The 25,107-nt window shown below is 42.3% G+C and overlaps 3 protein-coding genes across 4 annotated transcripts; 1 reads left to right on the top strand and 2 right to left on the bottom strand.

Annotated features, from left to right (window-relative positions):
• Positions 1-314: 314 nt before the first annotated feature.
• birc5a (baculoviral IAP repeat containing 5a) lies at positions 315-4,641 on the bottom strand. Its single transcript, XM_026178982.2, has 4 exons — positions 4,248-4,641; positions 1,473-1,582; positions 814-931; positions 315-635 (listed from the first exon to the last, which is right to left on the bottom strand). The coding sequence occupies exons 1-4, from the start codon at positions 4,353-4,355 to the stop codon at positions 543-545; spliced, it is 429 nt and encodes a 142-aa protein (XP_026034767.1). The 5' UTR covers positions 4,356-4,641; the 3' UTR covers positions 315-542.
• A 135-nt stretch (positions 4,642-4,776) lies between these two features.
• faap100 (FA core complex associated protein 100) lies at positions 4,777-9,679 on the top strand. Of its 2 annotated transcripts, none has more exons than XM_026178941.2 (8): positions 4,777-5,057; positions 5,325-5,443; positions 5,548-6,449; positions 6,638-6,794; positions 6,906-7,848; positions 7,928-8,044; positions 9,040-9,126; positions 9,336-9,679. In XM_026178941.2, the coding sequence occupies exons 1-8, from the start codon at positions 4,902-4,904 to the stop codon at positions 9,450-9,452; spliced, it is 2,598 nt and encodes an 865-aa protein (XP_026034726.2). In that variant the 5' UTR covers positions 4,777-4,901; the 3' UTR covers positions 9,453-9,679. The 2 variants fall into 2 exon arrangements, with proteins under 2 accessions (XP_026034726.2, XP_026034725.2); XM_026178940.2 differs by having other exon boundaries at positions 6,635-6,794.
• Positions 9,680-13,515: 3,836 nt separating this feature from the next.
• On the bottom strand, positions 13,516-24,851 carry fscn2b (fascin actin-bundling protein 2b, retinal). The gene is made up of 7 exons (XM_026178964.2): positions 23,754-24,851; positions 23,355-23,453; positions 22,507-23,233; positions 17,079-17,235; positions 16,655-16,776; positions 16,386-16,553; positions 13,516-16,260 (listed from the first exon to the last, which is right to left on the bottom strand). Exons 2-7 carry the CDS (start codon positions 23,445-23,447, stop codon positions 16,055-16,057), a joined length of 1,473 nt encoding a protein of 490 aa, XP_026034749.1. The 5' UTR covers positions 23,448-23,453; positions 23,754-24,851; the 3' UTR covers positions 13,516-16,054.
• Between the last annotated feature and the right edge of the window lie 256 nt (positions 24,852-25,107).

Raw genomic sequence — 25,107 nt, 5'->3', positions numbered from 1 at the left:
TAACAAAGAGATAAGAACCTGCCTGAGCAGCAGCAGCTCCTGTCTGGGAGGGACTCGGATTCACACTGAAACGCACACGTTTACGCAAAACACGGAGGGAGCAAATAGCGGAGAGTTAAGAGGCTGCACTCATTTGTGTTTGAGTAAAATACTTTAACCTCAATTTCAAGCTGTGGTATGGAGAAAGCTAGAGATGCAAAGGCTTATATAAATATAATCAAATCTAAATACATTATAAATACAGCCAGACCTTTTGAGTGGAGGATTCATGTTGCTCTAACAGACTACATCTATATTAAAGACACCATAAATAATTATGTTACAGAATCCAATATTTATTAGATATCAGATTACATAAAAACAGAAAGTGTTAAAAGATAAAAACACATACGTGAAAAAAGATGACATGAAGGCACACAAAGGAAACATAAAAATGAGTTTGGTGAGGAACAAGTCAATAATTCTGACAGCTACAATTATTCTCTCCATCTTTCTCAGATACACAAACGAGCTCATGTCATTCATCTGAATCTGTCGCTGTGTCACTCTTCTCCCATGGCCGTCTTGATGATGTCTGCTCGCCTCAGTTTGGCTGCCTCTTCAAACTTGGTGATGGCCTCATTACAAGATTTGTTCTGTGAGCAAAGAAGATCAACTGCAGATCAGTAATTAAGGCCTTGTTGTCATGGAAATAATTAGCAGACATTATTCTAGTCGGCAAAGTGTTCGCTCGTCAGACATATCTCAAAAAACTATTTAATAAATTGTTATTACACAAGACAACAGATTCGTGACTTCCTATAAAGAACGTACATTGATGAACTTGTGCCTCTCTTTCTGCAATCTGTAGAATTCCTCCACAGTCAGGTCTTCCACTTTTTTCTTCAGGGCAATGAAGTGGCAGGATGGCGAATGAGACTTGTGCTCCTTTCTGGCAAAAACAAGAGATAGATGGGAAAGTAAAGAGCTGTGGGCATGTAGTCACAAAGACTCCTAAATAATGCCACTGAAACACAAGTCTTGTTAATTATGACAATAAGAGTCAAAATGGGGGACCGGGGGTCACAGGCAAACTCTCGCACATTAAAGGAAAGGCTTATAGGAGTCAACAGCTGTTACTGGAGGAGAAAAACAAACAAAAAAAATAATAAATCACCAAGCCTCACCAAACACTCGTGTCACCGGATCGCTCACATGTTTTTATTACGAGTGAGCCAAAAAGGGGGAAATAACCCAGGGTGAGCACAGATGGTTCTGAGCTGTCATAAAATGTTAGCAAAAATCACTTGGCAATAACTTTGACACCAATTTGGCAACATGTTTGAAGTTTGCTTAATAATACTGAAGACATGCTGGAGACATTATTAACGACTTGTAAAAACAAGAACGGCTTAAATTTATGGAAGAAATTAACAACTATTGGGCAGTTTATTTTTTATTTCTGAGCCCAGTAATGTGATGTGTGCTCTTACTCTGGGTCATCCTCTGGCTCCCAGCCCTCCAGCTCTTTCAGGCAAAAGAAACACATGGCGATGTCTGGGCTGTTCTCTGAAGGTGTGTGAATGAAGCCGGCTTTAGCCATCTGCAGGAATAAATGAAGATGTCATGTTGCACGAAAAAAAAACAAACAAAAAAAAACTTCATATAGAGCTTTTCACACGTACCACTCGGGTTTATTTAATTAAAATGAGTCATTTAATATATTTATTACTCACTTTATTTTTTCTTTATTGTATGTCATCTAGACTTTAAGTTATTGAGCTCCATACTCCATTATATTAATCTTTTGAGACTGTACTGTATAAGCTATTTGTTTTGTCATAACACTACTACTACAAATAATAATGACAACAACAACTACTGACAGCAGCATTAACTCAAATAACCAGTCGTTACAAATGTAGTATGCAGAGGCGCATCTCCGAACACACAACACATTGAACCTTGAAGCAGATGGGCTCCAGCAGCAGAAGACCACACTGGGTGCCTCTCCTGTCAGCTAAGAACATGAAACTGAGTTGCAGTTCGCAGAGGCTCATTAAAATCTCTGCTATAAAGTCTCAGTATCTGTTGTGGCATTCAGATCTCAGTGTCAGAATTTGGCATAAACAACATAGAAGCCTTCTGCCTCCTGTCAACAGTTCAGGTATGTGGGATATCTTCTTGGCTGACTTCGGGCCCTTTACTACCAACTGAGTGTCATTTAGGCAACACCACGGGCAACTGATTATTGTTCCTGTCAATGTCCAGCGCTTTAGAACCACTGATGGCTACATCCAAAAGGCTAACCCACCATGTCACAAGGCTTGAATTGCGTAAAGCTGTTTTTTTGAGCTTGACAGCGAGTTCACTGTACTCAAATGGCCTCCACAGTCACCAGATCTCAATCCAGTGGAGAGATTTTGGGATGTGGTGGATGCATCATGGATGTGAAGTCTACAAATATGCTATCATGTCAATAGGAACCAAAATCTCTGAATGTTTCCCCCACTTGGTTGAATCTGTACCACGAAGAGTTAAAACAGCTTTGAAGGCAAAAGGGGGCCCAACGCGATAGTAGCAACTTGTACCTAATAAATTGACAGTACATGTCCATAGTGATGTGACGTTCTGTATCGAGGCTTCAAAGCTTGTGTCGAATAATTTAGGGGGCGTTTCCGCGATGCGCGTATCGAGGCTTGCCTCATTTATGGGAGGAGCTGAAAATGATGACGTCTGAAGCCTCGCTGCCCGGCTGTACCAGGTGACTGGTTCGTGAAGTGGTTCGAACTTTGCCGCGAGATATGACAGCGATATAAACCCCTCAGACTTCATTCAAAATGTGGGTGTTTGATGGAGAGTTGCGGTTAGTGAGAGTTTGGAGACAGTTTGGAGGTTTATGAGAGAAAGTCAGGAGAGAATGGAGCCAGCTAAGAAGAGGAGGATGTCCTCACCTGTGTGGGAACATTTTGATTTTATTCCTCCCAACAAGGTATGTAAATTTCTACAGAAGATGTATTTTCATAATACTGATGGTGCAATACAATTTATGTTAAGCTGTCTGTACTTTTGTACAAGGTGAAGTGTTTGCTATGTGCCAGGGAGCTGGGATATAACAACAACACCTCATCCATGCTTAGGCACTACAGAGCTTTGCATGAGAATAAGGGTAACGCCGATTGAGGAGCAAGACCAGGTGAGCCATCAAATGTCATGATAATATTACTAATATTAGTAACATTACTAAATGATATAACAATATTCTACAATTCTAATAAGTTACGTGTGTGATTTTTATATTTGTGCTTTGTCTTTATTGTCTTTCCTCAGGAGAACAATCTCAAATAGATGAAGACCTGGTTAGCATGGTGATTGAGGACTCCCAGCCATTTAGCATTGTGGATGACAAAGGATTTAAAAGATTTGTTAAATCATTAAATCCTAGCTATGTTCTCCCCACTAAAAAGGTCATAAAAGCAGTGAAAATGTAGTTTTTATAGAATAAAATGTGAACGGGCAGGACAGTGTGTAGCTGTCCATACCTCAACATTACAAAAGCACAACCACTGTCCACACCTCAACCACACCTCACCTCACAGTAAATGATCATTTCCATTTTAAGCATTTCCAAATAATCATTTTCCATACTGCCAGTATAAATATACACAGTATACTTCCATCACTACAATATACATGTTTTACACACTCCTTTTGTTGTTGACATTTACAGGCTGTGTGCAAAAGGCCACACTCTTCAAATTCATGCCAACTAATATTTTTACGTCCAGTAGGTGTCCTACTAGAGCAAATGAAGCTTCAAGAAGCTTTGCACTGGGGTGAACCAATTGGACGAAGAGCTTCAGTGCTTCGTGAAGCTTCATCTGCCCATCACTACATGTCCATTACTATTTAAATTTAAGCAGTTTTAATTGGAAAAAAAATAACTCGGATGAATCAACAAGGAAAACAATAGATCCTTGCAGTTAATGTGTCGGTTTCAGCGCGTTAAATGTGAGAATTTGTCGTAAATTGAGTACATTTAGGTTTAGGGACTAGGAGCCAAAACAAGTGTGTATTTAGGCATACAGATGGGGAGTCAGAAGATTTGTATTTCATTTAAATCTACAGCTAAACCAGAGTTTAGCTAGATTGTATTTCATCTGAGCCGCTTTTCTTTTTGCTTTCACGCCAGCTGCTGTTGTACTGTTAGCATGTCAACAGTAAGGCGTCGCTCACCGTTTCCAACCTCAGTTTAAACGTTAACTCACGTTTTCCGGCGTGCACTTGCAGTCTTCGTCGAATGGCCACCCCCCATAAGTTTTTAACCTATTCTCAAAAAAATACATTTTGATGTTTTCCTCGTTGTATGGATCCATTGTATTCACTGTCGCACGAACCCGTGAGCTAAACTACAGAGCCTTTTCAAATTTCGACGACACTTCAATTCGGCTGTTTTGATTGGTTGCCCACCTTCTTCGTGTGTATATTAGGTAATCGTATGAGCACAAGAGCGCCATCATGTGTTCTTGACCGAGAGAAAAAATAAGGAAATTTATTAGACAAATGCGCTCAAACTACGTTTAAAATTTGACTCGACTTTATTTAAAAAACAAAACAAAACTTGCTCTCATTCATTACTCTCTACCTTCTACGTGAGCACGAGTCAACCTTAAGTTCAAGCATCCGTTATACTTGCGTCCCACTTCCGCTTTGTGGTCATGGGCAATGTAGTTCATTACGTTTATTGGTCGAAAGCACAACGCGCGGAACTTTGTGAGACAGTGTCACATCCTCTGTCAACAACCGGTTCACATAACCTCACATTAGCGTCCCTCACTGAGCTGATAGTACCATTAAAGTGAGCTTAACGTGACATATGCTCATTCAGCGGCTTCTTCTTCTTCTCCCCCCGGGTCCAGGTTATGGAGGGACGGTGTGCTGTCGAGACTTGGGCACAGTTTGGGTTTTCGGGAAGATCTTATAAAGTGAAGATCCTCTGTGGTTTCGGAACAGATGTTTTAATCTGCACTGGCACTGAAGAGATCTACGTGTTCAGTAAACGTGAGAGGAAAATCACGGCAAGTATCCGATTTACATGTATCAGACACAGATAAATAGATATAGATCTATGTACTTTATTTATCCCACACTGGGGAAAGTCACTTGTTACAACACCACAAGGGTCAGAAAGCAAAAAAGTTAACTAGAGATATATTAGGGGAAAAAAGATACTAATAAATCTAGATATCAATCAAATATTAAGCTATACTAAGACATAAGCTACACTGCAGGGCATATCTCTGGATTAACCATACTGTGTGTTGCTTCGTATTGTGCTGTTGCAGACTGTCCTCCTGTTACCTGCTGCTGTTAATGACCTGGTTGGAAACCAGGACAAGCAGCTAATCTATGTTGCATGTAGGAGTGGAGTTTACCGTGTAAACTTACAGTTTCTGCTACACAGGTATGAACCCTCATAGTTAGATTTCAGTAAACCTTTTTTAATTAATGCTGTTATTTCAACTCTGCTAAATTGCTCTTATGTAATATGACATTTCTCCTCTGCAGGGATCAAAGCTCTCAAGCTGATGCATCCTCCAGTCCAGCTGAACTGAAAATCTCCCAAGAGTGTCTCGTTGTTGGAGCAGATGAAGTGTCATCTCTGCTCCTCGTTGGCTCTGTGCTCCTGACCCTTTGCCAGAGAGATGCCTCCTGGCTGCTGACTTTGTACAAAACGCCAAAGCAAACGGCGTCTACTAGCCACAAGGAGTTTGGCTCGTTCCATCTGCCGGTGGCCTCAGCTGTGGACTGTGGCGCTGCTGAGTCAAATAGAGGACCAAGAAAGGGCTCTGTGCTAATTTGCATCCATTCGGGTGATGTAGAGGCATCGTCTTCCTCCAATGCTTCTGCAGAGTCAACTGTAGCTCAAGACCACTTCCACCTGGAGCCTCTCCTCTTCAAACTGTTATTTGGAGTTGAAGCCGCCCTTGCCAAATCTCCAGTCATCCTTTGCGGCCTGCCAGATGGGCGCCTGTGTTTCCTTCCTCTGCGTCTCCCGGGATCGCGCCTTCGAGTCCTGCACAGCCTGGAGCAGCCGGTCTGTTTTGTCGGTGCATCTGTTGTCACGGAAACGGGTCACGCACAGTGCTTGGTGGCGGCGGGCGAACAAGGCAGAGTGGCACTGATCAAGACTGACAAGGCAGGCTCAGAGGGGGGAAGCGCTGTGGCTGCTTTTACTGAGGGGTGTGTACCAGGGCCTGTATGGTGCGGCTGCATGGATAAAAGCTGTTTTTACTACAGCACTGGTGCAGATCTGCTCCGACTGGATCTGTCGGAGGGATCGTTTGCGAGAGAAAGCAAAGAAAGAGGGGAAGAGACATCTGGGACGACAGCGGCCGCCCTCCAGAGCCCCAGCAGTTTAAATGTGTGCAGAGTCATCGCCCTGGCTGAGCCTGCATGCAGCACTGCGGGTGAGCAGAATAGACGTGCTGACTTTGAATGGATTTATTATAAGTTCAGCTTCAATGTGCTCTTCAAGTTAGGAAACAGGAAAATGCACAGGTTCTACATGTTGTGCACTCATGTAATTCTGTCTTGTATTCTAATTTAAACTCTCAAACTATTTTTCCTAACTCTAAAAATGCTTCATGCACAGCAGGTGATGTACAGCTGCTTGGAGTGTCTGCCAGAGGGCAGCTCCAGAGGATCTGCTTACCTGCGGGGAGGGTGGATGAAGGATCGTCTAAGCTTTCTTCCACACAGGTGTCCCGCAGTGTCAGGGACCTCCTGTCTGCCATCGGGGATGTTTGTGAGAGGTATGCCCGTCAAGTATTTGATCGGGTGTGAAAGACGACATTTAAATAAAACACAGCAAAGATCTGTAAATATATATGTGATTTTTTTTTTTTTTTGCTTTCTTCATATAGAGCATCAGTGCTGAAAACAGTCATCAAATCCAAAAACCAGTTTCTGAGGCTTCTGAATCACGCCGTCAGCGTCAGTTTCCTGCTGATGGCAGACACAACTACTGATCTTCCAATTAAGGAGAAACCAATCAGATGTCATTTCGAGACTAGCTGGAGCAGACTGCTTCAGAAAGACTCCTTGAGCCTTGTGTGTTTCCTGCATAATTCAAGTCCATTTGTCCTGGAACGAGGCTGGACGCTGAGCATTACGGTGTCCCCTCTGTCTTATTCTTCCTCCCCAGCAGGAGAAAGCTCCTCCACTAATTTTTCATTCCCGTTTCACGACCTCCGTCCGGGGCAAACATTCGAAGCGTCTCTGCCTATCGCAGCTGCAGGTGATGCATCTTTCCCCATGACTGTGAGCTGCTCGCTCATCTTCTCGCTCTCGAGTCTTCTGGGAGAGGAGGAGGTGGCGGCGAGCTTTGCAGGCTTGCAGAGCAGCTGTATCAGTTTGCCCCTGTCCACACTGACAGTGGACTGGCTGCATGCTCTGCAGCTAAACAGTCCCACAGCTACTCATAAGATGGCCACAGTTCAGCCCAGCAGCGCCGCAGCAGATAGCATCCAGACCTTTTTAAGCTCGCGCCAGCTCAGGTGCGGCGGTAGAACGAACAGAGGAGGAGAAAGTGCTGCAAAGCCTGAGCCTGAGAAGTATTCAGCAAGCGTATGGGTGTCATCAGAGATAGTGAGGGATACGCTGAAGCCAAAAAAGAGTTCAAATTTGGATGCCAAAGAGTCGATACGAGACCCCGAAGATCTCTGCCTGTCTTTGCTTGAGCGACTGTTGTCTGAAGATACTGAAGGAGTGAAGATGGGTTGCCAAGGAGACAAGATTGCTTTGAGCACCTCAGTGGCCCACGCTCGTGGTCCAAACGGAGCGGCAATGAAACTGACAGTGAAAGAGGTCAATCGTTATCTAATATGATATAATCATATATTGGTATGTTTTATATCCTCATCGTCAATGCTCCTTTATTCTCCAGATAAACGTGGGGGAGGAGGAGAGCACAGACAAGGAGGCTACAATCGAGGTTCAGATCGAGAGCTCATCTTTAGCAGCGGTGTGTGGCCTGCACCATGCTGTGCTGCGCCGGATCCAGGTCCAGAACACACTTATATAACATAAGCTAATTTCTGGCTAAACTTAGGTAGTTGCAGATTTTGAATATTTTGCATTCTTCTTTTTTAATGTAAAACTGTACAGATGTATAACAGGGATGTCAAACTCACTTCACATCAAGGGCCACACTATTTGATCTTAAGTGGGCCAGCCCAATCAAACTCCCATTTCTGTCATTGTAAAGTAGTTTAACTGCACATTTAATCCCAGAGATATGCTAATATAAGAAAAAGAAGTACAACTTCAATATTATCCCAGTTTTTCTGCATGATAGGGAAACGCTGCTGTAGCAAAGGAAAGAAATCTTTCAGTGTGACTATAAGGGGATAAAATGTAAGACATTAACAGAAAAGCTTCTGGTTGCTGATTGGCCCAACTGTTCTCCAATTATAAAGCAGATAGTTTTTGTTAATTCACAGAAAATGTCCTATTTTATTTTATTTCTTTTACCATGGACACAAGAATTCAATATTTATCTCCTCTTTCAGCTTTGCCAAACATGTCTAGATGGGCCGGATTGGAGTCTTATGTTTGACACCACTGATGCAGAACATACTGCTAGACTTTTGTGATACGTGCAAATTTGCCATTCCACCTTCCAGCCACTTGAATTGGCATAAATAGAAGGAGCGTAAAAATAGCGGCTCCCTAGTGCAGTGGTTCACATGTTAGCCTAACAAGCGAAAGATCCCCCGCTTCGATTCCAGGAGGAGACACAAATCCTTTGGGAAGGGGAGGGGAGGGCTGCATCAGGGAGGACGTCCAGCCTCACAAACACACTAAGCTACTCGCAGGAGAGCTGCGAGTCAGTGCTATGACATGGAAACTGGGACGATTCTTTTAACGTGTGCTGCAAACAGTGTGGTCGGTTTAAAAGAAGCGTTATCGTGTCTTTGGGCTTGAGAACAACGCTTCATGTCCCTGTTTTACTTGAAATTCTTTAGGTTTGAATTTTTCCTCTGCTCCTCGACACAGACTCTGCTGCAGAGCGCCACAGAGAAAGCCGCCTCTACAAAGAATGTCCAGATTTTAGGATTAAGACGGGCGCTGCAGCGGGCCGAGGTAAGTGGGCCCGCGCTTGACGATTAATCCCATTAATGTCAAAGCCCTCCGTATCATTAAATACACGTAATTATCCAGCTATTTTCTCTTAGTTCAATTAATTGATTAGCAAGACTTTAGAGCTTTTGAGGGCTTGGGATGTCTGTAAGTGTGTTAAGATTAAAGCTCGTCTGTGTTTTTTGTTTCATGTGTCCTCTGTGCGTTAACAGATCCAGCAAAGTCAGATCTCAGGAGCCTTTGGTGAGGTCGTGTCCACAGTGCAGAGAGATCGGCTGCTTCTCAGTGTTTACCAAGAACTCAGACGAAATCCTCTGCTCATAGTGTAACACCTACACAGCTGCCCTCGCTTGTTTGGTGTTGTTGCGTAATCTGACTTTGCTGCCAGCCCTTTCACAGTGCAAAGCACATGTAATACTTTAGACTGTAAGATGGTTTCTATATGACATTTTACAGTATATTTTGATTTTGAAGAGGTTATAATTTGGTGATGTCTAATAATAAAGTTTCTCTTGTTTTTTCACATGACAATAAATTCAGTGAAGTATTTCTGTAACTTTGCTCCTGTTTGTGTTTATACTCATGTAACTGTTTTAGTTTCCAAGTATTAATATTTTACTACACAACCTCCAAACAGGACTCGGTGCAAAATGTACATTTAAAACAACACAATACTGTGCATGTTACTTTAACCCTAAGTATAGTTTCCCAGATGGCTGCTCCTCCCTGAGCCTGGCTGTGTCAGAGATTTCTTCCTGTTAAAAGGGAGTTTTTGCTTCCCACTGTTGCCAAGCGCTTGCTCATAATGGGTTTAAAATTGTATAAAGACCACATAATTTGACAAGCTCCAGAACTGTCTTACAGGTGCATTTTTACAGTCTCCTGATATTTCAGGTGTGTGTGTGACACAGTCACTACATTGGACACTTTATTAGGCACACCTTGCTAGTTGATTGGGTTAATTAACCCCTCTTTTAACTTCCATGCTTTCATGTTGCTTAAGCCAAACTCTGACTCTACCAGATGTCACAGCAGAAATTCACATTCATCAGACCAGGTAACATCTTTCCAACCTGATATTGCCCTATTTTGTTGAGTCCATGTGATTTGCAGCATCAGTTTCCTGTAACTAGCTGACAGGAGTGGCACCGGTGCCGTCTTCTGCTGTTCGTCTTCTTCAAGGTCTGCCGTGCATTCAGAGATGCTCTTCTGCGTAGCTTGGTTGTAACGAGTGGTTATTTGAGTTAATTTTGTTGTTGGTAAAGCAGTTTGGTCTGACATCAAGAAGGCATTTTCACCTAGAGAACTGCCGCACACTGGATATTTTCGATTTTTCAGACCTTTCCCTGTAAACACTAATGATGGTTGTGCACCAGTAGATCAACAATTTTTAAGATAGTCAGAGGAGCCTGTCTGACACCAACAACCACGGCACATTCAAAGTCACTTAAATCACCTTTCCTCCCCATTCTGATACTCTGTTTGAACTTTGTCAGGTCATCTTGACCATGTCTACATACCTAAATTCACTGGGTTTCTGTCATGTGATTGGCTGTTAGATATTCTGTTTAGTGTAGGATCTGATGCGTTGTGCTTGAACATGGAATAAACATGGAACAGACAACTGATAGATTTCAGTATCGTTATGTTTTCAGCCAATCATTTAATCCACTGCAGAAAAAACACATTCCTGATATGTTTATGTGTGGAAAGTTGTCTGAGGAAAAAGTTGCCTATGCCTTTCTCAGCATTTTGCGATGGATTGTACATTTTGGACATAAAATGGGTAATCACAGCCATTTTAACTGACACTATAATAATTGCAGGGACTGAATGTTCTTGTGATGGATAAGCTTCCTAAACCTGGTCAGGGAGATGCAAGTCATTGAATGTTATTAGCGATCTACATTAACTGTCCCTTTAATTGCCCGAGACATGGAGCAATTTCTGTTTTAAAGCTCCGATGAGTTTTTAATATACAGACTCACACAGTCAGTACAGTGATTACAAACAGTTTACATCACTGCAATAAAACAGACTTCTAATGGATACAAACCGCAGAATAGTAATTGAGTTTAAATGCAATTATTTTTAATAACTTCATAGTTACTCATTTGTAGACCTTGCTGTGAGCGCTATGATATGAAGAACTCAGTCTAAGAAGTGAATCTTAGTGGTTAATTTTTCTTAATGTAGACCAGACAGAGAGAAAATTAAAAGGACTGCACAGGATTGCATTTTTTTATTATGTTGAAAACTTGTTTTGTTTATTTTTTCTTAGTCTGTATCATTTCTGATCTGTCCAGGGTGTACCCACACTTCAGGCTTCAGCCTCCTGTGGCTCTGAACTGGATGAGTGGAAGAGAATGGATGGATCAGTCATTTCTATATTTTACTTTTCTCTAGGACTAGCACAAGAAAAAGGCACACAAATGTACATTTGGAAACTAAAATACTTAGCACTTAGCAGATATTTAAATTACAGAGGTTTTTCTGTGTGAGTGGATCAGGCACCATGTCCTGCTGTTTTCCCCTCACCTGCTGCAGGTAAGGTAACACAGTACTTCTACAGGTGAAGCCTTAGTGTCACTGGCTTCTTTTTTAGGTTCAATCATAATGAAAAGGTGACTCCTAACCAGACTAGTCCTAATCATTATTAGTATAATGATTATTCTGTTACAGTTTGAAGTCTTGAAACTAACATGCAGAAATAGCTTCTGCATGAAGTTGAATAAATGCCTCCAGATTGTTTGAAGTATAAAGTAGATTACAGGATTGTATTTGTCATGTTGTTGCATCGCATTCTAAACATATGTAACTCACTGAATCCTTTTTACTTAACAGCCATTGTCCCTTAAAGGTCTGGCTCAGACTCACAACTTAAGCAACACTCTGCGGGTTATTGTCTCATAAGTACAGCAAGCCGACTGATTAAAGTGTGAGCCTGCTGAGGTTCTAGGTTCAGAACTGGATTAGTGACTTAAATATCCTGGAAATAATGGGCTTGATCACTTAGAGTCATGATAGAAAGAAAATCTACCCTATTTCAATTACAACATTTCATGTATGAGGATATAATACAAATAATTTAGTCGTAAGGAGGTCTCACAATTAGATAAATACAAACATAAATGATCAACAACACATGACATATTACTCTGCGTCCATATTTATTCAACAAAAACTCAAAAGCCAAAAAGAACCACCGTAACTGATAATTAGCAAATGTGAGCAGCTCTATAAAAGCAGATATTTTGGTGATTTGCAGGTCTGTGTTAACACAATGCCAATAATTAAAGACATCAGCAGTGATCTTACAGAAGCAGTAGTTGCTGCCCATCAATCTGGGAAGGATTACAAGATTGAAGTTCATCATCCTAAAGTGAGGAAGATTATTCAATATCATTCAGGACAATCTTCCAAGGGGAGGATGTCCCAGCAAATTCACCCCAAGGTCAGACCATTCAGTGTTCAGAGAAATGGAAGAAACCAAGACCAAGTTGCATTTGAACAAACCACAAGACAATAGAAACAATATCCTTTGGGCAGATAAAACCAAACTAAAGATGTTTGGCCACAATGCATGATACCACGTGGAGAATACCAAAAACAGCATAGCAGCACAAACACCTCTTAACAACTGTTAAGCACGGCGGTGGAGGGGTAATGATTTGGGCTTGTTTTGCAGCCACAGTAGCTGCGCACCCTGCAGTCACTGAGTCGACCATGAACTCCTCTGAATGCCAAAATATTCTAGAGTCAAATGTGAGGTCCTGTCTGACAGCTAAAGCTTGGCTGCTCATGCAACAGGACACTCATCCCAAGCATGGCAGCAAATCTACAAGAGAAAGGCTGAAAGAAAACAAGGTGTTACAGTGGCCCAGTTAAAAGTCCAGACCTGAACCTGAGCAAAGTGCTGAGGGCCATAACAGAGCTGTGCATGAATAAATATCTGCAAACCTTAATCAATGAAGCAATGCTGTAAAGAAGAGAGAACAAAAATTCCTTCTTAACAGTGTGAGAGAGTGATAAAGTCACACAGAAAACGATGCATTCAAGTTATTGCTGTTAAAGGAAATTCTACGTGGGCTGCTCTTTCACACTCTGCATCCGCATGTTGGCTCAGTTCTGTTAAATAAATAATGACACAGTTAAATATGTCATGTGTTGTTGTTCAGCTCAGGTTTAAGCCCTGGCGTGGACTGGATATTTTCTCATTATGGCCACATATAAACCTAGGAATTGAAACAGCCTTTGCTTTCTTTTCACCATGACTTTAGATCTAATATACCAAGATTTTAAAAACAGATTTTACTACAGGGTTCAGTCTCAACATCGGATTCCAGTGCTAGTTTGGGTCCACTCTCTTTTATGAATGAGCACACTGACACATAAACAGAACATGAGAATTTATTTGCTTAATTTAGAGCAGAACATAGAAACAGTGACAGCGGTCAGTAGCTTGGGCAGTCTTGCCAGGACATTTTCATTCTTGTCAAAATAACAATCGCTGTTATTAAGAAGGGACTGAAAAAGAGCGAGAAGGACATTTAGGAGGAGAAAGCCAGTAAGCACCTGACAAATGTGCCATAATTTCAGCAACCATTGCTGCTGCTGAAACTGATGGTATTTTCTGCTGCCATCATGGTGTGATGTGCGAAAGCTGATAGCGTCAACACGCCTAAAGCAGCAGCAGGTGAGTTCTGTTCCTTGCTGCTAAACTCTTTCACTATGACAGCCAAGGTGCATCCAAAAACAGCACCGGCTTTGAGAATAGCAGGTGATGATGAAGAACAAAATTGCTAAATTTGATCCAACAAAATGTAAATGATTTTAACAGCAAACGCAAGAGCTGATTATAAGACATTCAACAGTTTAACCCCTTGAAATCTTGAAATCGCCAAAAGATGAATCTCTCAAGAAAACATTGCAGTTTTTCAGCTTAATAAAGAAAAACAAAAGTCGACTTTCTGACTTTTATACATTCTGTCTCTCAGGCCACAATATCAAACGTCAGTGGTAAACTTGATTATAGACTGACCAGCCACTTTATTAGGTATACCTTGCTAGTACTGGGTTATGGTACCCTTGGATTGTTTTTATAGCTTTGTAGCAAAGATTCAGCAAGGTGCTGGTCCATAGTTACATGATAGCATCACACACTTGCTGCAGATATGCAGGTTGCACATCCATGATGTGAATCTGCCATTCCACCACATCCTAAAGGTGTTATATTGAATTGAGATCTGGGGACCATACAGTGAAGTCATTCAATATTCAAGAAACTAGTGACGTGGTGCAGAGGCAGCCACCACCACCAGCAGTCTGAACCACTGATACAGGAGAATTCAAGACTCATCAAACCAGGCCACATTTTTCAGGTCTTCAGTTGTTCAATTTTGGTGAGCCCTTCTGCGTTATAGCTTCAGTTTCTGGTTTGTAGGTGACAGGAGTGGCACCCAGTGTGGTCTTCTGCTGCTGTAGTACATCTGCTTCACCATGTGAGGTGTTCAGAGATGCCCTTCTGCATACCTTGTTTGTAAAGAGTCGGTTATTTCTGTTTCCTATGAGTTTCTCCTCTGATCTATGACATCAATGAGGCATTTTCATCCAGAGAACTGGTGCACACTGGATATTTTCTGGATAGTAGTGTCAAAATATCCCAGCATATCAGCAGCTTCTGAAGTACCACCTTGTCTGGCACTGACAACCATATAACGTTCAAAGTAGCTTCAATTACCTTTCTTTATTATTCTGATACTGAGTTTGAACTTTAGCAGGTTGTCTAGTGTGCCCAAAAGCACTGAGTTTCTGCCATGTGATTGGCTGATTAGGTCATTTTCTGCCAACTGTTGGTCTTTCACCTCATCAGGCCCCAATCAACCGACTTCTTCAAAACACACACATGCTAAGTGCAGTTTTTGACTTCTTGATTTCAGCTATTTAGCACTTGATCAGATGTACCTAATGATGTGGCTGGCAAGTGTATATTGAGTGAGTTCATAATTCCCTGCTAACACAGAAGAAGTTGCATGTAGATAATAAGCTTCCAGCTGCATTGTTTCCATGTAGTCAGAACGAAATAATGTCCATCATAAATCCACAAGGAACACTTTGAAATTGGTCATAGTGTTATTAACTCCTATGGCACGCTCACATGATGTAGTACTGCTAATTTTGTGACATTAATGGGAAGGAAGCATATTTTCAGCTTTTTATGATATCCCTGGTTCCTTTATTTTCATAAAACAATCTTTACCTAAACAAAATAATGCAAGATATGCATTTTTAAAAATCTCTGTGTTCACAAAAGAAAAAGAAAACACACTCCAAGTACGAGTCTCGGGTACAGTCTTTCTCTGTTTCTACAGGCAGCTATTTGAAACCTTGTCACTCTCGTCTCCTAATAACCTCAGTCAGTAGTACCATGCATGACTTCACCCACCTAGAGGGTGACATCACTTCTAATGGTGACTGCGTCTGCCTCAAATGGCACCCTGTGTCACTTGACCTAATGAGTGAACGGTACCATTACATGCCCACACTACAACTTTACTGGCTTGCTCATGTAATACTTGTTTTTAGTGGTTAAAAGGCAAAAAAGATATAGATGGAATGATGAATATACATAAAAGGATGTCATGTCATGTTACGTTATGTCATACTAATAACTAAATCTGTGAAAACATGAAGTGTTCATTAACACTAATTGTTAAAATCCTCACTCAAAACACTGTTCACTTCATTGAGATTCTCTTGGCCTAATATATACATATGCAGTCCTCTCTTTGTTCACCTAGCTATGTGAGCCTCTCTCAATAATGCTCTTTGCAAAAGGAAAAAGAATAACAGTGATTTAGATTCACATTAAGCACTTAATGCCAACAATGAGATTAGCTAGGACTCAGGTTTGGACTAATATTGGTTTGTATTAATACTCCCAGAGGGCTGAGCTGCTCAGGCAGAGTCCATCTCCCTTAAGAGTGCCTCCCTGGTCTCCACGCAGGTATTTGCCATTCTTGCCACGGATGGCGAGACGGCCGTGCTCAAGGAGCTCCAGAGTGAAATCCTCAGGGGCCTCGCCATCTGAACACACCAGCCCGGCACTGTTAACGTACCAGAACCGGCCATCAGCACCTGCAGGGGTTTAAAGTAAATACACCAAAGTCAGACAGAGTAGACAAATTGCAGTAAACAAGCAAATTAGAGGAAAACTAAGCAACCTGGCTTTTTCCAGAAGTATGTTTGATGTATGTGCTGACCTTTAATATGGTAGGCTCCATTGCTGAATTGCACAGTGAAAATGTCATAGACAGATCTGCTGGCATCCAGTGTGTTCGAGTTTCTGTGGTGGCAGATGAATCCATTCTCTCCTCTAAGGATAAGCATGGGTCGGTTGATGAGTTTCAGAGTGAACTGTTCATCATCCCCTGGAAAAAGTCAACATAGTAATGATCAGAAAAAAGAGAGGTAAGAGCCACCTCTTAATTACCAAAGAAAGGGGCTATAATATAAAGGACTGTCCTCCTACCGATGGAGTCACTGACAGCGACTAACTGGCCGTTTTTCTTGGTACAGATGTATTTGCCATTGCTGGCTTTTAGTGCCACCTTGTGGCCAAGCCACTCCACTGAGAACATGGTGTTTGCTGACCTGTGGTGGAAAAGATTTCACACTTTTTTGAAGTTCGGTGTTTTGGATAATGTGTAAAATAAAACGAAAATTGCCTAAATTTGCTGGGATCATTCCTTCATAACAGTTATTTATCATTCTATGTGATTCACCTGTTTGCTATCTCATGCACTCATTTGACCATCCCTCTTATGTTAACCCTTGCATCTTAATTATCAGTTGCAATGAGTCAAATTTATGTAATGTAAAATGTCCAACTGACTCATTTTCAATGATAAATTCATTAATTTTTCTCTATACAACATATAAAAGTCTTCTCTTACAATTCAGTTGCAGTACACTGGACGCCTCCATGAGCCACCAGAGCCCAGCAGTTCCCTTGGCTGGTGCGGAACGTACACTTCTTGGTTTCCTTGTCAATCTCCATCTGAAACGTCTCCATGTCTGTCTCATCTTCCTGATTGGCTGCAAGGCTCACTCCTGGGAGAGACGAAATAAACACATGCTGTCACTGTTACTTTGCTTTAAGCTGGAAAATGTGAGGTGTTTTTAGTGTTATAGAAACACTGTGATTAAAAATGAAGTCGCACTGATTTGTTTAGCTTGGTCTACAAAAGATCTTGTAATTATATCTGATCCTGTTATTTTTAAAAAATCTTTTAAACTGCACTCTTTATCCCACGTGTCGTCCTCGAATATCTTCCTGAGGGTAAATACATTTTCAGTGATTGCAGCTCTGGATGCAGTTATGAAAAGAGCATACAGGAAATGGAGAAACAAAATAATTATGCCAAGGCAGGAAGATGCTTCTTAAAGTGAAAGTGTTATCAGCTGTTTTAGAGACACAACACTCTCACTGTGAGGCTTTGTGTTGATTACACCAAGACCACTTAACACCTGAACAAAAATCTCACTTGTGACTGAAAAACACTTTATTAAAATCTCTATTATTATTTTAGTATTTCTATTATTTACACGTGAAACAGAAACAGCTGTGACAAACTCTTACTTGGGTACTTTGTCTTCTAGGTTCAAAGGCAAACAGGCTTTACAATTAATCCTCTGTTATTTACTGAATGTAACCCATTAGTTTTAAGTAGATAATTTGCTTCTTGTCTATACATATTTTAGTTATTTTGTTGATTGCCACATTTTAACACTGTCCTGAACGCAGAGAGGAAGACAATAGTTTGCCACAAACTGCAAGACAGCTTGCAGAGGGCTAAGCCTAAATTAGATGAATTCCCGAGTATTCTCAATACATTTTCCTAATCCTTTAACAACACTAATCTGCATGCCTCTTATCTCTTCCTGTTCTATTCCCTGGTCATCATTCTCCACCTTCATCCCTTCCCCGATCTTTTCCTGCGTACCCCCTGACCCCCCTCAAGCCCCACCTCCCACCCTCACCCCACCTTTGGCCCTGTCAGTCTGCCCTCCTCACAGCAGGGCTCTGATATAATCAGCTTTCGAGTGCTACCCGTCCAATCCCTCAATCCCCTCAATAAAAGAATAAAGGAAAAACAGGAAGAGACCAGAGGATTTTATGGTCCACACTTAGCAGGATGTGCAGATAATTACCAAAACCTCTCAAAACTCAAACTGAAGGAAGCACGGATGATAAAGCAGAGGGATAACATGGTAAAAATGCAAAAGAACCAATGGCACCGTTTAGTTATAAATAAACTACACTAGTGGGTTACAATAACTTGCTAGGGTCCATAATGAGTATCTATGCTTAGACCTCTGAGGGTATAAGGTCCAGCTTTTTTAACTGTTCCCAGAATTTGATCTAATGTGTGCTTTCAGTTCCTGTGGTCCTTTTCTTTGGAACAAGCTTCCCCCTGACCTGAGGTCAAATAGAACTGTATCTACATGCAAAAGAGGAAAACAAGAGGAAATAAGTCAGACTACACTAGAAGTGTCTTTGATACTAACCACTGTGGGTTAGTATGTAACATGCATGCACAAATTAATGTTTGACACTGAATTTTCCACCTAGGACCATGTTGTACATTGTCACTGAATGAGTTACTAATTTGCTGAGCTGTTAACCTTGTGAAGCAATGGCTTGAATCTGAGACAAGGAGCATAGCAATGACTGATTCTCTTCCAACTCTTAAGAAGACACATAAGATAGTACAAGAGTTCTACTTTACCCCGTTAACTCATTTCGTGGTAGTATCAGCCACCTCAAAAATGATCCCTTTAACTGCTAGCTGCCTGCTCAACTAATTTGAGTCACAGAACTGTAACTCTGTTTATTGTATTGGTGTTTTTGGGGCCTGCTCTAAGATTACTTGTAGAAATAGGCTGTGCAATTTTTTTTGCCCCATTAGGTGAACAAAATTCAATTATTTTATTTGTATGTAAGCACCAACTAGCAGCTGGCCGTGTTTGCACATTCAAACTGTGCTCTTTACTTATGTAGCTAGCTAACCAAGCTAGCTAGCATTAGCTGATAACTTGGTGCTTCACCCTCTCCTCAAATAAGCTAATAAGCTAACAAGCGTCTGTGTCCAAAAAAACAAAAGGGCAGTGACCAAAATCTTAGGGCTGAGGTTTCAGCTGAGACTCCAGCCGTGGGTGAGGTCAGTAAGTTATAAAAAGAAAAATGTAGCAGTAGCAGTAAGTAGTTTGTAAGTGTTTGCTGCCAAGATGCTGTCATCTATGTAAACTATGGGTGACTGTGGTAAACTGCTAGCAACCAAAGCAATAACAAGGAGGTTTTTGTGCAGCAATGAATACGTCTTTGTGACCTTGTAACTGCTCATTATGATCAAGACATCAAGTGGTTAAAGGTTAATAATGGATGCATGTAAATAACTTTGGCATACTCCAAGACAGATAAACATTCAGCATGTGTGAGAGGCCCGATGACAAATTTTTTGTTGCTTCACTCTACAGCTAATTTCAAATCTCACTGTTGGAAGGAGAAAAGGGGGCTGACACGTGACAAAGATGTCATGGTTACTGAGCCACTGGGATGCTTTAATCACATCTTATTCACACCCGATAAACGTGGCATCATGAAGTCTTACAACTGGTGAAATTATCATTGATCTTAAGTGCATTTGAGGCATAATTTTTAGCCCTTCCACTCTTCAGCTATGCCTGGGGGCCTATCACTCCCATTCTCTCTCATCCCAACTCAATGTCATGCTTTGTCTACCTATTCCATGTGCCCATTTCACACTAATTCAACCCAGAAATGATCTTCACACAGGGCTCAGCTGGGACCTCACAGCTGCTATTTGATAGATGAGAGAAAGGGAGGCAGAGGAAGGAGAGAAGGATGAAGGAAGAGAAAGAAAAGAAGAACAGATAGGGAGGGAGATTAGATATACTGAAATCCAAGCCAGCAATCTGAGGATAAGAAGTGAGATGTTGTCATCAAACAATAAGCACAGCACACACATATCAGTACACTCTCAGGTGTATCTGGAGGACAAACAGGTAGATTCAGTAGTGCATTATTTTGGATCAGACCCCAGAACCAGCTCCACTTCCTGATGTTGTCTTACAGAGCCTGCAAGTGGAGCAGGCCTAACTAATCCATCAACGATAGATGGCTCTGGCGTCAATTATTAATGGTAAGCTGATGCTACTATCCCCATGTCCCTTATTTCTCTCTCTCTCTAAATTCTTCATCCTTTACAACTGCATTTCACTCCAATTATTTTTTCGGCTTATCTGTTACTGAGCTCTGCACGCCTGATCATGTATACGGTATGTGTGCTTTTATGTGTCTGTGGACCTGAAAAGTTTGTGAAAATTTGGACTGTCATCTCCTTTTCACATTCAGGGCAGAGCGGGCCCCTTGTGCCCGAGGAAACGTGATGAGAGGTTTGATAACAGATCTGTATGACGCATTAAAACATGCACACTTGTAAACTATATACAAGGAAAAGCACAAACACACACTTGCTTCAGTGTTTGATGCTGGTTAAGAATTTATCTGATTCACTCACCTTCCACTGAAACCCTACAAAAAAAGCAATATGACCTGTCACAATGGCATAGCTTGCTAAATAGAGCATATTTACTCTGTCTTTGATTTTTCTTTCCAGTAGCATATAGAGGTTGACTCAGGCTGAGGTTAACAGGTTAGATTAACTGGTTAGAGCGGGATTCGGTGGGGGACAAGTTTTGGCCGCAGGTAGGAGGAAGCTTGGGTTTCTGAAAGCAGACTCCCCTCCCACCCTTGCCTTCCAGGAACAGGGGCCAACTTCATCAATAATTCAACACACCTCATCTCACCACTCGCCGCAGTAGGATGGTATGGTAGTGAGTGGGCGAGTGTCTCAAAGAAAGATAAAGCTTTTGTTTGTGCGGGACAAGCATAGGAAGGGGAAGGAGAGAACAGATACAAAGTATGCTGCAAAAAGTATCCTTGCATGCATGCATGTGATGTGCTACATATATGTGTTTAGGGTTTAACCATTTTCTTCCTTTCCCTTTAACCAATCAGTTTTCAATGCTTTGGTTCCTGCTTGCAGCCCCCACTGCTAACCAGGAACAATGAGTGGTGGGGAGATTCAATTACAGCACCCAGGCCTGAAGTAACTCAACCCTGCAGACAAGAATCTGCAGCCTGTGGATGGCTGTCATGACCAAGTATGCTGACAAGGACTGGGGGGTGTATGCTAATCTGCCCCAAATCCAGTTTCAAATCAGACCAGCAAGCCCTTTGGACCATCAGCAATTGAAACTCTGTGCAAGTCCCTCCTAATGCAAGTGCATTTGTAGTCACATGTAATGTAACCCTCACAATTATAGTTTTTGTAGTTTTTCTGCTGCGCTAAACAAAGCCTAATGTCGACGTCAATGAGGAGCAGGTGTAATCCATCAGTACAGTAGTGTGGTGTCGTGCCTGCGCGCTGATCAAATAACTCCCCTCCAACAGCCCGATCACAAGACTGAAGAGTAAATACATAATACAGTATCAACAGAGCATTACTCTGCAGTATATTGGTTACAGGCAGCTGTTTCAGTAAGCTCAAGGGGTAAAAGCGTGTTAACAACATTGCCCAACAAAGCCAGAAGGTACATTTGAGAAGGATTGAGAAGGGATTTTCGAAAAGAGCTCTATTTGTAATAGATTATTTAGTGAAAGAAAATGAAAACAAAGGGCCCTTTTTCTGAACATTTCACAATGAGGTATCTGATATTTTAGGAGTATGGAACCATCTTTTTTATTCTTAATACATAAAAAGTGATTGCAAGTTGTTCTTGAGAAGTCTGCTTCTGTTATTCTCCTTGAAATGTATGCACATTAAGTCTGTTATTTAAATAAAATAACTTATTAGTTTAGGCTCGATACTGATGTAGGCCAGCGGCCATGAACACAAATGACGTGCTTGTCTCAGGTCTCAACGATGGGGCTGATAGTCTCCCATATCAGCCCCAGCAATCTTGTTTTCTTTGAGACATGCAGCCACGTACTGTGTTGTTGATGCAACTTGATGTGCAGACTACATTACCCATAATTACCATGCATCCCTTATCGGCTGTCAATTTCTCCTTCATTATGTATGCACATAGGTCTGTGTCTGTCAGCAAAAGCTTGTGTGACCACTCTCGATGGCACCTAAGGTCAGCCTTTGTCCATTTAATCAGACATGTGGGATTCTTTAGGGTACTAGCAAGCTGCCAGGGGAGCAATTTGTGTGTGTGTGTATTGCAAGGATTTAGGATAAAATCTAATTCGCTAGAATATCCTGTCCCTCTGATATTTCTGTGTTTTCCTACCTTGTCTTATGGAGACATATCGCCCATTGGCTGCTGTCAGAACTACTTGAGGGTGACTCTCCTCCAGGTCAAATAGTTCATCTTTGCCTGGTTTCGAACATCGTCCGGACCTCAGGGTCCCTGTAGGACCCATGGGAGACAAATACTTCCCCTCACAGTCTTTGAAGGCCAGCTTCCCACACTTCAGCTCCAACGTGTACGCTGTGGCCCTCCCGCTCTCCATTAGGAGCTTTCCATCATTGCCGAGGAACCGGCTGTCACAGGTCTTTAGGCAATACTTTCCTTCCTGGTAGACAAGGGTCAGGAGCGCTGCCACACCCCAGGGAATGTTCAGATGCACAGCAATTTCCCCATCCTCCATAGAGAGGTGGGCATAACGCTTACGGGCCACAGACAGCAGGTTAGCCTGGGGATGCAGAGCCAGGTGCACTGCCCACAGCTCTGCATCTGTGATCACCTGGGCAAAGCAGGACAGGTAGTCCCGAGAGCCGCCGAAGAAGCGGAGGTACTGCTCAGACTGCAGCGCCCAGCGGCCATCTGACTGAGCCACGATGAGGAAGCGACAGTCTGAATTGTGGCCATCTGCCTCACAGGTGACTTTGCCGTCCTTGTTGGAGGCCAGGTAGCGTCCCAGGTGACTGCGTAAATAGACCACCTGGCTGTCCTGGGAGTCCTGCTCTAAAGTCCATATCTGCTTTTTCTTCAGACTGGGAGCTGACGCATTCACCTAAGAAGCACGAAAAGGTATCACTTGAAAATCTTGCATATACTGATCCAACAGCAAAGCATCACCAGCAGAAATGCAAATCGACACCTTATAGTTTGTCACTCTTATTGTATTTTTATACCTTAAAGCCAAAGGACTCAGCAGTAAGGTAGCGACCCTCGTGATTGATCAGACCAAACTGCAGCTTCAAAGGACGGTTCCCATTTGTGGGCATTTTCACCTGTGGAATTGGAAGAGCAAGAAGAGAGAAGAGTGGAAAGGGAGAAACAAGTTAGCGATGAAGGGGGAAGAAACTTAATTTGAGGTAAAACTGAACACAGAAATAATGGAGGACTAGTGGGTTTTAAAAGTGGAATGGTAGGTGGTGATGTCACGAGGATGATGAAATATAAAAGTTGCAAAGGCAGGAAATCAATTCATTAAGGTACAGTATATAAAGCACTTCCAAGACCACAAATTCCTTCCCCCGCCCATGGCGTCATTACACATTTTTCCAGCCACAGCCTCCTAATTTACTTACTGTGGTTTTGTGGCTTTCCCTCTGCAGTTCCTACGGCTCTAATTCCAGCTCCCAGATTTAAGAGGCTTCTTTCACCGAGCGTCCTCTTGTAATTCTTTTTCTTTTTGCTCTTGCCGGCTCTCACATTCGGTTGATCGGGTCTCCCGGCTCGCCTCCACTGCCGCTACTATTCTCCCTAATCAGGTTAGAGGCAGCAAAGACTTGAGTCAACCTTGATCTCTCTTCAGTCCGGTGTCAACCCCTCTTTCTCTGTAGACTAATTTTGCTGTGGACTGCTTATCTCTGCTTCTGCAGCCTACCCTCGCCCTCTCTCTCTTGTGCTGAACAGTGCTCTCTTGTCCGGCTTAACTCTTGTTCTTGCATGACTTGTTATTCACCCTGAAGGCTCAATCACTTGTTCCCCCCTCTTACTAAACTTCTCTGGGGTTTTGCATTTGCTCCTCCTTTGGCTGCTTTGCCAACTATCTTTAGATCAGTCACATCAAGTACTCTGACCTTCTTCTTCTTCACCTTCCTCGAAGTCTGGGGTTCCTTTTCTTTCTTTTCGTCAAAAAAAAAAAAAAAATCAGGCACAGGTTTGATCAGCGAAGGATAACATCCTCCACAGTCCTACTAATTTTATGGTAGAGGATTGAAGAAGTCCTTCACTCTTTCCCTAAACTTAAGCGGTCCATCGCAACTGAACTCAGCAACAAAAGGTGCTCGACTCTGTAATCTTAAGCCTCTCTCTGTCGCTTTTTCCTCCCATCCTCTCCTTCTCTCTCACCGCCTTTCTCTAACCTGCCATGTGTGTAATCCTGCCTTTCTCTGCCTCTGCACCTTATTCCGAGCTCAGCACTTCACCTTTTTCTGTGACGCATAAAGAGGAGCAAGTAGAAACAATGCAAACAAAATATACACACACACAGCCCCGTGTAACCAGAGCACTCCCTGTGCCTTTGGAGTAGTTGCCTGAGTGCAGCTCTCCTTACCTGGCCGTGCTCGGCTTTAGTTACACTCCTTCTCTGATTGCAAGCTCTCTGGGTCAGTCCTTGTGGGAACTATGTCTGAGAGGCAGGGGGAGTCGGACTTTACAACTGAATTTAGGAAAGGAGATGGCGGGCATTAGAAAGGCAACAATAACAAGCTAATCAACATATGGGGTTTTGAATGAATGTGTTTGTGTGTGTGTGGCATAAGCACCTGCAATTGTGTGTGTGTGTGCAATCAAGCTTGCCAATCAGCCTATTGTAAGTCTTCTTTGCGGAGTAAACAGACGTGTCTGTTCCCGAATCCATCTAATCCTCAACCCAATCATCCCAACCTGGCTAATCTACTGACACAACCCCTCCCCAGTCCCTTAACCCCCCCTCCA

The sequence above is a fragment of the Astatotilapia calliptera genome, chromosome 8 (assembly GCF_964374335.1).
Source record: "Astatotilapia calliptera chromosome 8, fAstCal68.1, whole genome shotgun sequence".
NCBI classification, from domain to species: Eukaryota; Metazoa; Chordata; class Actinopteri; order Cichliformes; family Cichlidae; genus Astatotilapia; species Astatotilapia calliptera.
This window is presented reverse-complemented; position numbering and strand designations above follow the sequence as displayed.